Raw genomic sequence first — 16234 nt, forward strand, 5'->3', positions numbered from 1 at the left:
CAATTTAGGAAGCCTATGCTTTAAAAGAGCCGGAGAGGAGACTAAACCCAAAAAGCAAACAATAGCAGAGCAGCCAGCAGCACCCCTCAGGCTCCTAGTGGATGCATCTATGGTGTGAACTTCAAAATCCTAGGTGACTTCCTTCTCTACTAATTGCAATCACAAGAATCATATTCACACCTCTGACCCTTGACCTTGAAGCCAAGGTCACAGAGATTTGAACTCGTCTTTAGTAGTATTTTAGTAGATACGTCTGTGGTATCAATTTGAAACTCCTACATCACCTCGTCCTCGAGTTATCGCATTCACAAACTTGGATGTCTGTGGGTGACTACAATACCCCTTATGTACGCAAACGTGCGTTGCAACTTCTTATCTGATGCGCGTCTTTTATTTTGACAGCGAATGCGCACCTGCGGACCACTTATGTGCACCCCTGAATATAAATAACATATGTAATCAGAAATTAGTCGGTCATGTTATTTAAGTTATTTCTATTATTTTTACCCCAAATTGCAAACGGCCAAAGGGTAAATCAATATGTGGGATATTCACTGAGTCCCCCGCGGCCTTCCCAGGAATCTTTGATTAGACAAAGGCTTTGAGAATAAACCCCAGAGTCAGAGTCCTAGGAGCTGTACATCGTTTTTAAACGGAAACTCCTGTAACCTGACTGGCACCAAACTGTAGCAACCTTTTCCTCCTTTGGATACATCATTTGTCTGGAGAGGAGCAACACCTTGTTCTCCATATCCTTTTTTTTGATTAAACTAATTCAAATGTGTCAAATTAAAACTTAAGTATTTCATAAAATTACAATGATCCTCAAAGTTATTTAATAAGCAATGAAAAAACTTGAAATGCATTATGTGTGCTTAATCTGATCTTTGTGGTTATCCTTGTAAGTAGTCCTTACTGCCCTATAAGTCTTGAACAGGTACTTATCTGTCTCGTTCCCGGTCTCTAGCACTCTACAGCATTTTCCTGTTTTGTAAGCCACTCAAATCGTTTCTTTTCAAGGCAAAGCCTATCAGCCACTGAAAGCGTGACCTCCTCTTCAATGCCTTACTTTGAAGGCTTATTCCATCCCATCACTCAGTATTTTTAAGTCCACTGTAGTACCTTATGTTCCTCTCAAAAATTCCAAAGACATTGACGTCAGATCAAACTATTGCAAGCAACAGGAGACCTCTTTTGCTGTGCACATTTATTTTTAAAATACATTTTCAAGACTGTATATTAGCAATAACATTAAATGTAAATCAGACATGTTTGTTTGACCTCTTCCATAAATGTGTTCATCATTAACACTCTCCATGCATACGGTACTTTAATGGGGAAATTTTTTTACACCAAACTGCAGTGATGTCTTTAAGACATTATCAGGCAGAAAAACCAATTGCTACGCTGCAACAAAATACTAAGTATGTACTTTCTGCAGCAGACATGTTGGCTGCTATTACCTCAGCTGTCAATCCCCCTGCCGTTAACAATCCCACCTCTGCCCTCTCTCGTCCACCTATGTAGACACCAAGTCTAACAGAGTGTTAGGCTGCTTTTGACAGATGGTATACCAACGCAAACAAACAATGTCAAACAACACACTTGGATTGACTGAGAACATCAAGGCACTCAGCACCCTGGAACAATTCTAAGCATGCACTGCAAAGTTAAAGGTAGACTGGAAGAAAAACTGATAAACAGAGAAACTCAAATACTCTGGCATCAAAACAGAATACCAAAGCTCTTTCCATCCTGACAGGCACCTACAGATCTTGACCACTCTGAGGTGTCAGACCGTGATACAAAGTGCATCAAACATGCCATACCGCTACTGATCACTCCGATCTGTGCAGATAGATTAACTATTGATGGATGCTTTCGTTTTTGTATCCCATTTTCAATTCTCATAACCCCTAAAATGCCATTCTTAAAAATAACCACATCCCGGAAATGCTAACCTGACAGTTTGCATATTTTTGTATAACACTACAAAGCATGAATATTTTGAGCTACATAGATTTAATTGAGCTTGTCCAGCATTAAACTTTTAAAATGTAAATGCAGTTAGAATTACAACACTGTCAGACGACCCTGTGATAAGTCATCACTGTGGACACCAAAGTACTGTATGTTTCTTAAAATTACTCTTTTTCTGATCCTTTTGGGGGTTGGAGTGGTGTAACCTCTACTCAGAACAGCATTAAAGATGACCTATTATTGTAGCTTCTAGCTCTACATTCTTATTCTGGGACTCCAGTAGAGTAGTTTTGCATGTCAACTGTTCAAAAAAAATAAAAAAAAGTCTGATATGCTGGCCCTCTGTGCAACACCATCAGTTTATGCTCCATCTGAAACAAGCCCTTTTAGCCCCCCGGTCTCTTTTGCCCTCCTCCATGCAAGCTTACTTTCTTATTTCTGGCTCACTCAGGTCGGACTTCAGCAAGAACAATCAAATGTTAGTGAGAAACATCTAACTAAAAAACTAATTTAAAAAATGTTCCTCATTATAAAATGTCATATTTTGATGTAAACACAGTCACTTCAATACTCTTTCCCCCTGAGGGTAGAACCCTAACTTTTAGCATTAGCTGACTTTCTTAAAAAATAAACAACTTTACTGAATAACAGAAAAAGCATTTTGTGATCAACCAGCAAAGTGTGCAGAGTTTTAATAAGCATGCTGATGATGTCCAAGTCAAAGTGGGCATGAGCAGGTGGATGACTGTGTTAAACATGTGTACATAAGCCTGCATCATCATTTGAATGCCTGGCTTCATCAAGCACTGTGTTACTTTATCCTGAAGACATACAGCACTTATATCTCAGTGAGCTGTTCACAAGGCAGTGATGTAACATTCGTTTTCAAATGGGTGTTATTTAACATGGCTGTACTAAACAGCGCGTATTTTCTTATTTCAGATACACTGATTGGAATCAAACACATTTGACTCCATGGAAACTAACTTGAGATAGCAGCACCGTGGATCATACTACTTGTTTCTACCAACAGGCAGATGGTAGAATTAACCAACCACTTTCACTTTTTCACTCACCTTCGATGTAGAGAGGCTCTACCACATCGTGATTGATGAGTTCAAAGTTTTCATGACCAATCCAGTGCTCCACATTCCTCTTTCTTCCTGTGAAGAAGTTGTCCACCACAGTCACTTCATGGCCATCCATCATCAATTTGTCGGTTAGATGAGAACCCACAAAACCAGCTCCACCGGTTATCTAATGACAAACACACAATGATGGATATTTTTGCAATGTCAGGGTATGCTGAGTCTTCTTAAGTGTATATTACGTTACAAAGCAATGAAATGCAGCCTCTGAGCAAACAGTACCTTCAACACAGCATGCAAGCAAATCCAAAGCTGTATTACACGAATTGCAAGTGCTCCACTGTTTTAAAATACAATTAAATATGCTACATAAGCCAGCAGGATTCATTTTCTCCCATTAAATGAACATTACCAGTCTTACACAAATCTGTGGAGAGCTTTTGTGCCATTCTTTCACAGATTATTGTGATATTGTATCATAATATAATAGGCTAATATTTCGTTGCTTTACCTTCCACTATTAGATGTTAACTTTCAAACCAAGTCGTTTGCATCCATCGCTGTGCAATCAATCAATAGTTGCAGCTAAGACCCATGTTTTGTTTCATTTGCTCATTAACAGTAGGCTCACATATTCCCTTAAAATGTTTATTTTGCATTAATAATATCAACATTTTTAAATTTGAAGTAACAATGCCATGTAGCCACAGCAGTAGACAATGCTTTGTATTCGTACATATTCATTTAATAATTAAACCAATCTCAAAATTGGCCTCAATTTTGAGAAACTGGTTTTAGAACAACTGCTAGCAGTGTTTAGTTACAACAGCAAGCTACACAGCACCGAAACTGCTTTTCTAAAGCTTACAAATGACTTATTGATGTCTTCAGACTTCAGACCAGGACAGACACATCTACGTCCTGGTGCTGCTTGACCTCAGTGCAGCTCCGGACACCATCAATCACCCAAAGTTAATTAACGGAAAGAGACTCAAGGACTGGGTGGGTATTTCTGGAGTGGATCTTTTCCTATCTGTCAAATGGAAATTTGGATTGATTCATTCATCCCTTTGACTGCACTGATCCTCAGTGGCAAATACCGAAAACCGGTTCTTCCACAGTGACTCTGGAGACATATGTCACTGGAGCAGAGGCAAAAGAAAATGGTCAAAAAGTGGAACTATTCTAACTCAAATTAGCAATTAAGAACGGGACATGATAGAAGCACCTTTATCATGTGTTTTTTGCTTTATCTGAATACTGCTTCTCAATTCCAGCACACTCTTAATACTATCAGCCATTAGCAAGGTTTTTGTTTCACATGGTAACCAAGGCTGAAATTGCAGGACAGGGACTGCTGCTTTAGTGGCAGCCAACATAATCAGTCTGTTTATGACCCCGCATAAACAGCATGAAATGTGCTTCACTGGTCTTTGGAGCATAGTGCATGTGACCGACATGGATTCAGTTTAAGTGTTGGTCACAATATAAACATTTTTTTTTTTTTTTATAGTTTTGTTAAATCATTTTTGTCTGACTCATTTATTTTTATGTGTGTATGTCAAATCCAAGTATTTTGAGGCCACCGTTGTTAACATCTTTGATGTACAGTCCTATAGTTACCAAATGGTTTGCACTGACTGTAACAGAACTCTTCACTAAACCCCCCAAAAAACTGTGTCCATGTCACAACTTCCTGTTTGCTCCACTGCAGGATGGTGAGTAATTCAGAAGCTGGTATCACTTCCTTGGTTGCTACATTACTACTCACAGTCTGACTCAAAGGAGGGCTAAAGACCTAGATAATTAAGCTCAGACTTCTTTTGAGAATATCTCGAGACGTTTCTGTGGTACACTGCCAACATTAACACTAGAGCTTACCCTTTTTCAGCATATAAAGAACATAAAATTAAGCGTAATGTAAAAATGAACACTTTGAATTAGCTTAAAGTAAATTTTTCATAATTCCTTGTGTGATATCTGTATGTTTCAATGGTTTTCTGTCTGATGTTGAGTAACTGCGAACTGAATAAGCTGTATTCAGTTCGCACCATGTCACACAACACTACTGACCTTCTACTTCAGCACTAAGTCCAGCTCCACCCATTTGGCCCAAAAGTGAGCACCACTTGAAAAATTAGGGTGGGCGATAGCTGCTGTAAAACTGCTATAAAGCAAGTGTTTTATAGGAAGCACTGATGGCCTTTGTTCCAGGTCTGCCAGGGTGTTTTTGATGCCCCAAATCATTATTGTCTCTTATCATTAACAGAAATAAGAATAGAACTTCCCTCAGTTTACTGTTAATATGGAGATAAGTCAGGATTAGAGGAAAGATTGTGTTTCTGTTGGCCTTTCTGTTTATGAAAGCTCAGGGTTATGTCGTGTCATGGTTACTGAAAATACAATTTGCACTTGGATGTGTGACATACCAAAATTCTCTTACGATCCTTTTCTGACAGGAATTTCACCGGTGGGTATTTCTGAGAAAAACTGTAAGAGAGAACACAAAAACCTTTTGTAGAGAACATCTGGAGAAACAATCACATAAGCCCAAAGCAAAACAGAACATCTCAATCCAGTTCCTGTACTCTTATTAATAAACATCAATAAATTATATTTTATGGTTATGGTTATGGCTACAATTAAAAACAAAGATATGAACTGGTTAATCATTTAGAGAAGTGTATTTATTTCAAGATTACTTACGGGAATACAACACTGTATCAAAAATAATCTCAACTTTATCATTAAAACTGGCCTTTAAATAACCACAACGCTGCACCACTAAGCCTGTGCTGTATGCATGATGAAAAACGAACATTTTTCACAGAACATTCACATTTTTGTGGAAGAATTTTGGCCCATCTTCTCTTTCAACAATGCTTAAGTTTATTGAGGTTTGCTGGCATTCATTAATGCTCAACTCTTTGAAGGTTGCAGCAAAACATTTCAGTCAGGCTGAGTTCTGGACTTGGCAATTGTAGCACCTTGATTCTTCTATTTTTTCATTTTAGCCTTTCTGTTGTAGATTTGCTGCTGTGCTTGGGATCACTTTAGTATCTGTGTAAAAACAAGTCTGCGCATAAATTGTGTGTACGAGCGTTTCATGCAAAAATCAGTGTTTTATCAATATTTTCAGACTGGAATGTGTTTTACAAACAGATTTTGTAGCACCTCTGACCAAACATATGAACAAATGAAGGATAATGCTACTACTCATAATAATTTTTATTATTGCCTTTTGGTCATTTATGGTTTTCCAAAATATAAAGAACCAAAGAATGTTTAGAATTACCATCCATCCATCCATTCGCTTCCGCTTATCCTTTTCAGGGTCGCGGGGGGCGCTGGAGCCTATCCCAGCTGTCATAGGGCGAGAGGCGGGGTACACCCTGGACAGGTCGCCAGTCTGTCACAGTCTGCGGCAACAGTGCTAACCACCGTGCTGCCTGTTTAGAATTACCATTAGATAAAAATAAAAAAAGTAGGTAGGGGAAACAATATTCACTACCGCCATTATTTTAGCTCAAGCTTTTATTCATTGATTTAATTATTTTCTTTTAATATTCTTCACTCACATGGAAACACTGTGAAAAGCAGCCCCTTTTTTTGGCTTGACAGCTATTGTAAAGTGTTTGTGCTGATGTGCTGTGTTTGGGTTTTGTCAAATGTGGTGCTGTGCCTTACGGGCTAACGTCTCCACTTTGAACGTCCACTCTTAGGAACACTGCGGCCTTTTAGTAACACACACCTGAATCCTCCATACCAGCAAACCGTGAGATCTTCTACTTTATAGAGGTGCTCACACTGGCTGATGATCAAATAATTAAGACCATTTGATGGGCGACACCTAATTGATATTTCCACTCTTAAATTTTCACGGGGCTGTAGCTTTCAATGATCCACAGTCGCTCTTCAGGAGCATAAGGTGATATAAAACGTGCTCCATTTAGACGTTCTTGTTGCCCTAACACTTGTTAAACTAGGGATAACGGGCTCATTTAAACAGGTACCTTTGTATGTCAGTGTTATTAGCATTAAAGGCACTAAAGACAAATATGTATAATTAACACCTTCAAGCTGGATTACTGTACCCAGAGATGCTACCATAGAAACAATGCAAAATTAGGTTAATTAATTGATAGCCTGTGATGTAGAAATCTGCTTATCACATGTAACACACACCATCAGATGCAATTAATTAGCTGCTTTTGCATGCATTCTGTCTTCAACATCTGTTAAAGAGAGATAAACCTTTCAAATAAGCACAGAATGTTAATCCATGTGCAAGTTATTCAGATGCTGCATTCTCACTCTATAAGTGCCCTTTCAAATGAAAATTCAACAGTTTAAAGTAGGTAATAAAGGCATATATATCGCTGACCCTTAAACCTACTTATTAGTCCATTAAGCTTTCCTTCACACCGAGCTATGAGCAAATACTTTAACATCTCGATGGGAGAAAAAAACCCAGATACAAACCTTTGTTCCAGGTCACGAATCTTTTCTTTAAGAGGAGCCACAACCTAAAGTGAGATAAAAAGGGAGAAATGCATGAGCTGAATTAGCAATGCCCTTAAGTAAATAATAAATTAATCCTCCAGTGGTTCAATTTTACCACCGCAGCTTGTTAATGTAAGTTTATCATTAAATTCATGTTATTTTCATAACATTGATTTAGTCAAGAGATGAAATCATGTGTATTGCTTGGCCAAAAGATCCCCATAAAGATAAGCGGTGTGTGAAGACACTGAAGCCACTGTAGTCCAACATCCTGTGTGTTTTTTACCATTTGCAAATCTTTATGTTTACTGAATATTCATGTCCTTTAGACCCAAACTAGCCTATAGAATACAAACAATTCAAAAAGCATAGTGATCCCTATGGACATTTGAAAATATTTTTCCTTTACAGACAATTAAAAAAAATACACAAATAAACATCTGATTAGTTCACAAACTTACACTTTAGAGAATTATAGATTAAAGCAGCAAGAAATGACAGATTATCCCAGAGAGAATCGAGTCAGGGCTGATGGAAACATTTCACTGTAGTTAAAGAGAAATGTGAGACAAATTTCAAGATAAAAAGGATGGGAAAAGGATGAACTTCACAGACAGCAACTTTGTCAAGTACTTGATAAGCCTATAATCAAGTGTACAAGCACTCCTGTATAGTATATCCTAGAGCTGGGCGATATAAGATTTTTTCATATCACGATGTTTTTTTCATTTCAGGCGATAACGATATATATCACGATATAAGCCAAATAACTATATTTGTAAGATTTAAATGTGCCGTTGCTCACAAGTAAAATGTGAAATAATCAGCAGCTTGTTTTGATTTAAATATTTATTTCCCATAATAAGTTCAACAGGGTAGATGTACTTAAGGAACATGAGACTTCAGTTTCAGATAAATAAAGGCAAATACTGCAAACTACACAAAACGCAGCCGCTAAAGCGTTTAAGTTTCAAAATAGAACAAACAAAACAGACCACTAAATTGTCAATTCCACTTAGAAACAAAATGTTAATTCTAAAAATAAATCTTAGGTCGTTTTACAGAAGAACAGACAAAATTGACTAACTTTTGTCAATATCAAATAAACTGAGAACTAAAAGGAAATTCTCAATCTCTCCTTGTTGTATAGCTTAGCTTTTCAAACAGTTTTAACAGTTACTTTAGTCTGACAAAAGCCGAATGACGAATTAGCGCTTTCAGTCAGAGATTGAGCATGCACCGCTTTATTGTATATCCAGACTTGCTTTCGCACAATTTACAGTGCGCCGCTACTCTGTTTTATGTCAGACTTGAAATAGCCGAAATACCTTCACACTCACGGAACTTCTGTGGCCCTTCCGCTCGACAATCTCTCCGGCATTGGAACCATCATCGGTTTTTTTGGTAACCTTCGCTCACGCTCTCGGTTGATTTTTCTCTAGTCGGCAAACTCATTTCCTCCATTACCCGGGCTGCATGGCTGGCTGCTTCCCAAACAAATACACATGTGCGCCTTGGCGCTTGTGCTGTACGTAACAAGTCACGGGACGTGACGCTGCGGCTGTGATTGGTTCAGCTCTGCGCTACTTAATTTGGATTGGCTGTTCTTTTTTTTCTTTTAAGAGGACAAGAGAGATGAGGCCTATCGCAATAGTTTAATTTTTCTATCGAGAAAAGGTTATTTCGCAACACATATCGTTATCGTTCTATCGCCCAGCTCTAGTATATCCAATGATCTATAATAACAAAACGATATAAACAGGCTCACTGCAGATTGAAGCCAGATAAGCAGCAAGACACAGATTTACAGATAATTAATTACTTTAAATGCTGCAGCTATTCATCTTTTTTTTTTTAAATATAACTGCCTATTTCACTGCAGGATTCTTCTCAAACAACTTGACCTGTCAAATCTCAGAAATAGATTTTCTATTTTACTTTATATTTAACAATTTTAAAGGAACAGAAAACCAACATGACTATATTAACACTGCCTGTTTTGTCTGACCAACACTCTGAACCAGCAATGACAACTTCACTGCATGCATCGAACTCCTTTATGTCAGAAGCCAGAACTAATTTATAGTATCATTGCATTACCTGCAGTGACAGTGTTTTCTACAGGTATAACTGTATGACTGAACTAGAATCTTGCATTTCTATGCCAACCACTCAACCTGTGGTTTGCATCCATTTGTGTGTAAAGAAATAAATGGAGTAAAGACTTTCAAAGTATTTAATAGTTGGGAACCAAAGACCTTTTAAATGTAAATTATCCAAAAGGTCAAAAGATATTTTGGGGGCTTTTACCAATTGGAAGGTCAGTGGTTCAATTCCCAGCCCTTCCAGACAGCATGTTAAAGTGTCCCTGAGCAAAATACTAAACCCCAAACTGTCCCTGATGAATCACAGGAGCTTGTGTGTGTGATAGTTAGAATCTGCTTAAAAGATAGAACACAGCACTGCATGAATACGTGTGCTTATGTGGTCGGGCAAAATGCCTTGTAGTCTAATATGCAACAGCCCATATATAAAATATCCTCACTTCATTGTTTTATCCTATTAAACACAGGCTTGGAATTTTACCATAATAGCAAATAAATCCTCAAGTCATGAACAAAACCATGTGTTGTGTGATCACAGTGACCTTGGCCAGTGGCAAAAAAAGAAATCTAATCAGCTGCACCAAATGTAATCAATTTCCCTCCATATGTTCCTGCGATATCATTCCCACGAATGGGCCAAACATGAGCTCACAGTGACATCTGATCACCAAATAAAAATGATTCACTTTTGACTTCAGCTATGAAAAAAAATCCCCTGCTTTCAGGAGGAGTCATGTTAATGAGAGTGTGACGGTTGGACAAAGGTACAGACACAAGCCAGAAAACGCAGCACCTCTGGGCACAGCTGTCGTGGCACTCAGGCATAAACAGGACTGAAGAGGTTTCAGGATGAACAAAGTGCAACAATCTTATTTTTAGCTGACAGGAGTAAAATCTCCTCACAACCTTTTATTGAATTCATTTAAGTGTTTTATGGCAGTCAGTCATTTCCCAGGTTCAGTGTATAAATAACAAGTCTGCTTGCAAACACCTCATGTTATAATCACAGTGTGGATTTACTTAGTTTATACTTCCAATTGATTAAAAAAAACATTAAGGTTACCAGTAATATGATGGCTTTTACAGGGTAGAAAACTCTAAGGTCAGATAACAGACTGCAATTATTTCAGTGAACATCTGCAATCTGTGATAAGCACTTACTTTGATTCAATGTTAAGGGAATTATAATTGGTTTTACGAAGCTGACTTTACAACCATGTGTCCTCGTGTGCATCAAATTCAGTTTCAGTTCAATTTGCCGGATGGAGCCAACAAAAAGGAACTCCAAATAACTGTTTCCTGAATAAAAGCACAGATTTACATTCAAAAACTCTGAGTGATACACAGCAACTGAAAAGTTCAATGCATGCAATCCTACACCAGCTTTATCATGTGACTCCATATGATTAGTACTTGTATAGCCTGCACACCAGTCATTGTTGATGCAGTAAAAAGCTTCTAGTACTTTAGTGATTGATCTTCACTGATTTAAATATTGTTTCAGCTGAGATACAAAGCAGATTATGTTCTTAGAAAAGTAACTTGGTATCCCATTCACTACTGATAGAAAGGTGGTAGATCAGCAGGGTGCTATACTGGAGTGCTGTGGTGAAGAGAGAGCTGAGCCAAAAATGCGAAGCATTTGATTTACCAGTCCACCTATGCTATGACCCTCACCTATGGTCAACACATCTGTGTAATGACCAAAAGGTTACGAATACAAGCAGATGAACTGAGATTTGTCTGCAGGGGCCCCGGCTCAGCTATAGAGGCAGGCTGAGGTGCTCAGAAATTTGGAAGGAGCTTTGAGCAGAACTGCTTCACCTTCATGTCAAAAGCCCACTTGAGGTAGTTTGAGTATCTGGTTAGGATGCCTCCTGGACAGTAGACCTGCTCGGAAGGTTATATATCTCATCATCTGAAACAACTGGAAAGTTTTGCTGGGGAGGAGGACTCAAATACATGGCTTATCCTACTGCCATCATGACCTCACTATGTATAAAGGGAGGATAATGGATAGATTAATGTAAATCGACAAATGTTCATTAACAGATGTGTTACAGCAGATTTGCAGTCTATCAACCAAACAACAATTATGCTACCTCTTGTCCTGATCTAAGTAACTATTGTCTACTAAACTGTGTCACAAAAGTGAATACTCACATTAAACCTTAACGTAAATGTAACAAAAAAAACAAAACAAACAAAAAAAACAAAACTTTTTTCTAAGAGGCAAAACTCAGAGGAAATGTTTCATTACTTTTACAAGAAACAAAGAGCATCTATCTGTCTTTTTTAGACTGAAATAGTAAAGAAACACACTGCACTCAATAACTACTAAGGTGACATGGCAAGTGTTTAATTATTATTTTGACGGGGGGTTATAAGTTAGTGCTGTATATTTAAGACCAAAGTCAAAACCAACAACACAATGAAAAAAACTTTCTGCTTCTAGTCTTTGTTAACATTTTTTTCAGACTTGTCACAGAATGATGAGGCTTAGACAAATGTAAACAGCAAAAATTAGCTGGTGAGTGGTTTTTTTGTTTGTTTGTTTTTTTGGTCTGCAGACCTGACTCCACGCATCTACGATCCTATTCGTCACTACTTGTACAAATATTTAAATCCATTTTCACTTCAGGAAAAATCCCCTGCAGTTGGTCACACTTAACTATCCACCTGTGCTGCCTGTTCAAAATCCTAGAATTAGGAGTCAGCTCACAATTTGCCACTCGCCTGAGAATAATAATTTCCCTCGGCTACAGAGCTTATTGCGCAGTAACTGCTGCAGCTGTTACTGATGACGACACTGTTAATTCACTCAATAAGAAGCAGCCCTGCTGTGCACTATTTGTAGATCTGTCCAAAGCTTTTGATACTATCAGCAACAGTCTTGTCACAGAATTTGCTCTTTGTGTGTTTTGATGTTTAATGCCTTAAAAGATTTGAATTATATCTCACATCCAGGTTTACGTCTAACGATAGTTTCACCCAAGTCACAAGAGGGCAGATAAAGGTGTGCATGAAAATTTACTGCTATTTGCTCTTTACCAATGTACTAAATTACATTCAACAAAGACTGCAGTTACATGCTCTGCTCCCCATCATTTACATTGCTTGGGTGACCCTTACAGCCTTATAGAAAAACTGTCCTCGAAAGATAACGCTGAATATTTCAACTGCAGCTCTCTGCAAGTGCTCTCAGTGCTGCTTGACGAGATCATTATCACACTTTATATAGAGTTATATTGAAAACTTTGATGATCCTTGCTGACAGAAGGCACTCTCATTTATATAACTTTATCACTTGGTCTAATATAAAACCAGGTCAGAGAAAACACTAGAGCAAGAAACATAAACAATACAATCTCTGAACTGGGAACAGCTGGTTTCCAATAGCAACTTTCTGACAATAATTTGACAGCAAGCAGTACAAAAAGGCTGGAAAGTATGCATCAATATATTATTCAGTCAACAGTTGTTCAGTTTTTAGCAGAGTATTAATAAGCTTAAAACAAAGAAATGTAATCCTTGAGGTTAAAAAACAAACAAACAAACAAACAAACTATCCACTATACTCTTAAATTCATGGTATTCAGTGAGTCAAGAAAAAAGTGTCCTTTAAACAAAAAACAAACAAAACAAATCTAAAGACTACATTGAAAAGAAACTAATTATGTTATAGGTCTTCCAAACTAAATAGAATTTTTTTAAACTTACAGTTTGGGTAACAGAAAAAACTACAATAGATTTAAAAGTCACTGGTCAATGAAAAGTATATAAACAAATAATCAGAAAAGTGACTCCAACCATATTAAAAGCAGAGTCTGAAGATTATTGAACAAAATGGTGACCAGCTTTGGGGTGGTGGTATGTTTTTCGTGAGTCAACAAAAACACAAATCTAGGTCAGATTAATAAGGAAAGCATTAAAAGTGGGGATTGTATGCCTTTGTGAGGGCATATTCTAGTAAATCATTAATATAAATGTCAAATATGTCTATGAGTCTGTGAGAAAGTGAAACAGTAGCTGATAACACAGAGCAGAGCTCCTTGGACCTGTGAATATAAAACAGATCAGTGTGGTGAGAAATGTTTTTTTGTTTCAAACTCACGTCTTCAATTTGTTGCTTGATCTTCATTTCTCCGATTTCTTGTATTGATCTATGAAGAGAAAGAGATACAAAGAAAAGGCCAAAGGACTTAATCAAGGACAAGGATATAACCACAAGTTTAAGCATGCTGTGACCTATAGGTAGCAACACATAGTCCACCACCATCACCTGTCTGTTCATTCAACCCTCTACATTCATTTTTTCTGCTTACTGTAGATTGACAGTGAAGCAGAACAGGGACGAGTGTTTTGGGTTAGCTCAAGAAGGTAATCAATTATAATAATGATTAAAAGGAAAGGAAAAATCCTGCTAAATGCAACTGATTAATATAACACAGAGATGTTGAAAGGCATGTCTTGCATGCTTTACCCAACTCACAGTAAATATTTTGTATGGCTTTATTTCATTACAGGCACCTAAGTAGCTTAATGTTGTTTATTAATTATATTCTAAACTTAATTTGAATTTATTTGCATCTCTAGTACTGACATGGCATGTTTTACCCTTCACATTTACAGACAGACACAACAAACATTCAAATATTGATTTCAAATATTGCAAATCGATGCATAAATAATTCCAGTGAGCCAAAAGCTCAGGCTTCAGACTGCTCTAAAAGCTCAGTTTCAAACATTTTTTTTAACTTTTGGGTTGTGCTGATGTAGAGCTGGGCGATAAAACGATAACGATATGTATTGCGAAATAACTTTTTCTCGATAGAAAAATTAAACTATTGCGATAGACCTCATCTCTCTTGTCCTCTTAAAAAAAAAAAAAAAGAACAGCCAATCCAAATTAAGTAGCGCAGAGCCGAACCAATCACAGCCGCAGGCGTCACGTCACATGACTTGTTACGTACAGCACAAGCGCCAAGGCGCATGTGTGTATTGTTTTGCAGCCGGGCCGCCCAGGTAATGAAGGAAATGAGTTTGCCGACTAGAGAGAAATCAACCGAGAGCGTGAGCGAAGGTTACCAAGAAAAACAGATGATGGTTCCAATGCTGGAGAGATTGTCAAACGGAAGGGCCACAGAAGTTCCGTAGTGTGAAGGTATTTCGCTATTTCAAGTCTGACAAAAACAGAGTAGCGCCGCACTGTAAATTGTGCCGAAAGCAAGTCTGGAAATAGAATAAAGCGGTGCATGCTCAATCTCTGACTGAAAGCGCTAATTAGTCATTCGGCTTTTGTCAGACTAAAGTAACTGTTAAAACTGTTTGAAAAGCTAAGCTATACAACAAGGAGAGATTGATGCTACGTCCACACGCACCGGTATTTTTGAAAACGCAGATTTTTCTGTGCGTTTGCACCTTTCGTCCACACGTAAACGGCGCGTTTCAGTCACTGAAAACGGAGATTTCTAAAAACGCCTGCCAGGGTGGATATTTTCGAAAACTCCGTTTTTGCATTTACGTGTGGACAAGAAAACGGAGAAAACGCAGCGTCAAAGGTGTGCGCCTTTTTGACGTCACACACTGTGCGCCACGTTATTGTTTCGGTGAAATGAATTTCTACAATACTGTTACTGTTAATTGTACTCTCTGCAGTGTTTAAATGCTTACATATACACACACAGTTACTGTCCCTCCACACATACGACTCGGTTCTGTTTCTATGCCCCATCTTTGTTTACTATTTCCTACCGAGGCTTCTAGACTTCTGATTGGCCAACATTTCTACACGGTTAGGAATATATCGCCACCTGTTGCTTTGGCATGTTCCTAGCAGCGTTTTCCTTCATGTCTGCGTTTACGTGTGGGCGGGGATTATTTTTAAAACGAAAACGGAAAATCTCCGTTTCAAAAATACCCGTACGTGTGGGCGTAGCCTGAGAATTTCCTTTTAGTTCTCAGTTTATTTGATATTGACAAAAAGTTAGTAAATTTTGTCTGTTCTTCTGTAAAACGACCTAAGATTTATTTTTAGAATTAAAATTTTGTTTCTAAGTGGAATTGACAATTTAGTGGTCTGTTTTGTTTGTTCTATTTTGAAACTTAAACGCTTTAGCGGCTGCCTTTTGTGTAGTTTACAATATTTGCCTTTATCTGAAACTGAAGTCTCATGTTCCTTAAGTACATCTACCCTGTTGAACTTATTATGGGAAATAAATATTTTAATTAAAACAAGCTGCTAATTATTTCACATTTTACTTGTGAGCAACGGCACATTTAAATCTTACAAATATAGTTATTTGGCTTATATCGTGATATATATCGTTATCGCCTGAAATGAAAAAAACATATCGTGATATGAAAAAATCTTATATCGCCCAGCTCTATGCTGATGTCAACTGAAGGGAAGTTTCATGCAAGTATTTTCTGTTTTGGTTGACACCACAATAAGAGCCAAAAGGCAAAATGTTTGTTCTCACAACATCACAGATGACTCAACAACACAGCCAAATGTGAAGCTGGATTTTGGGCTAGGCTAAAGCTCTCGGAGGGGGG

General features: G+C 37.8%; 1 protein-coding gene across 1 annotated transcript in view; it reads right to left on the reverse strand.

Annotated features, from left to right (window-relative positions):
- Positions 1 to 16234, reverse strand: part of uxs1 (UDP-glucuronate decarboxylase 1) — a 41920-nt gene that overhangs the window by 20244 nt on the left and 5442 nt on the right. Inside the window, exons 3-6 of the mRNA XM_031734595.2 lie at positions 13791 to 13839; positions 7551 to 7594; positions 5498 to 5558; positions 3057 to 3237 (exon numbers count right to left, since the gene is read on the reverse strand). Coding sequence (XP_031590455.2) covers positions 3057 to 3237; positions 5498 to 5558; positions 7551 to 7594; positions 13791 to 13839 — 335 coding nt within the window. The remainder of the gene's footprint in view (positions 1 to 3056; positions 3238 to 5497; positions 5559 to 7550; positions 7595 to 13790; positions 13840 to 16234) is intronic.

This window comes from Oreochromis aureus, linkage group 16 (genome assembly GCF_013358895.1).
Source record: "Oreochromis aureus strain Israel breed Guangdong linkage group 16, ZZ_aureus, whole genome shotgun sequence".
In the NCBI taxonomy this organism is placed as follows: Eukaryota; Metazoa; Chordata; class Actinopteri; order Cichliformes; family Cichlidae; genus Oreochromis; species Oreochromis aureus.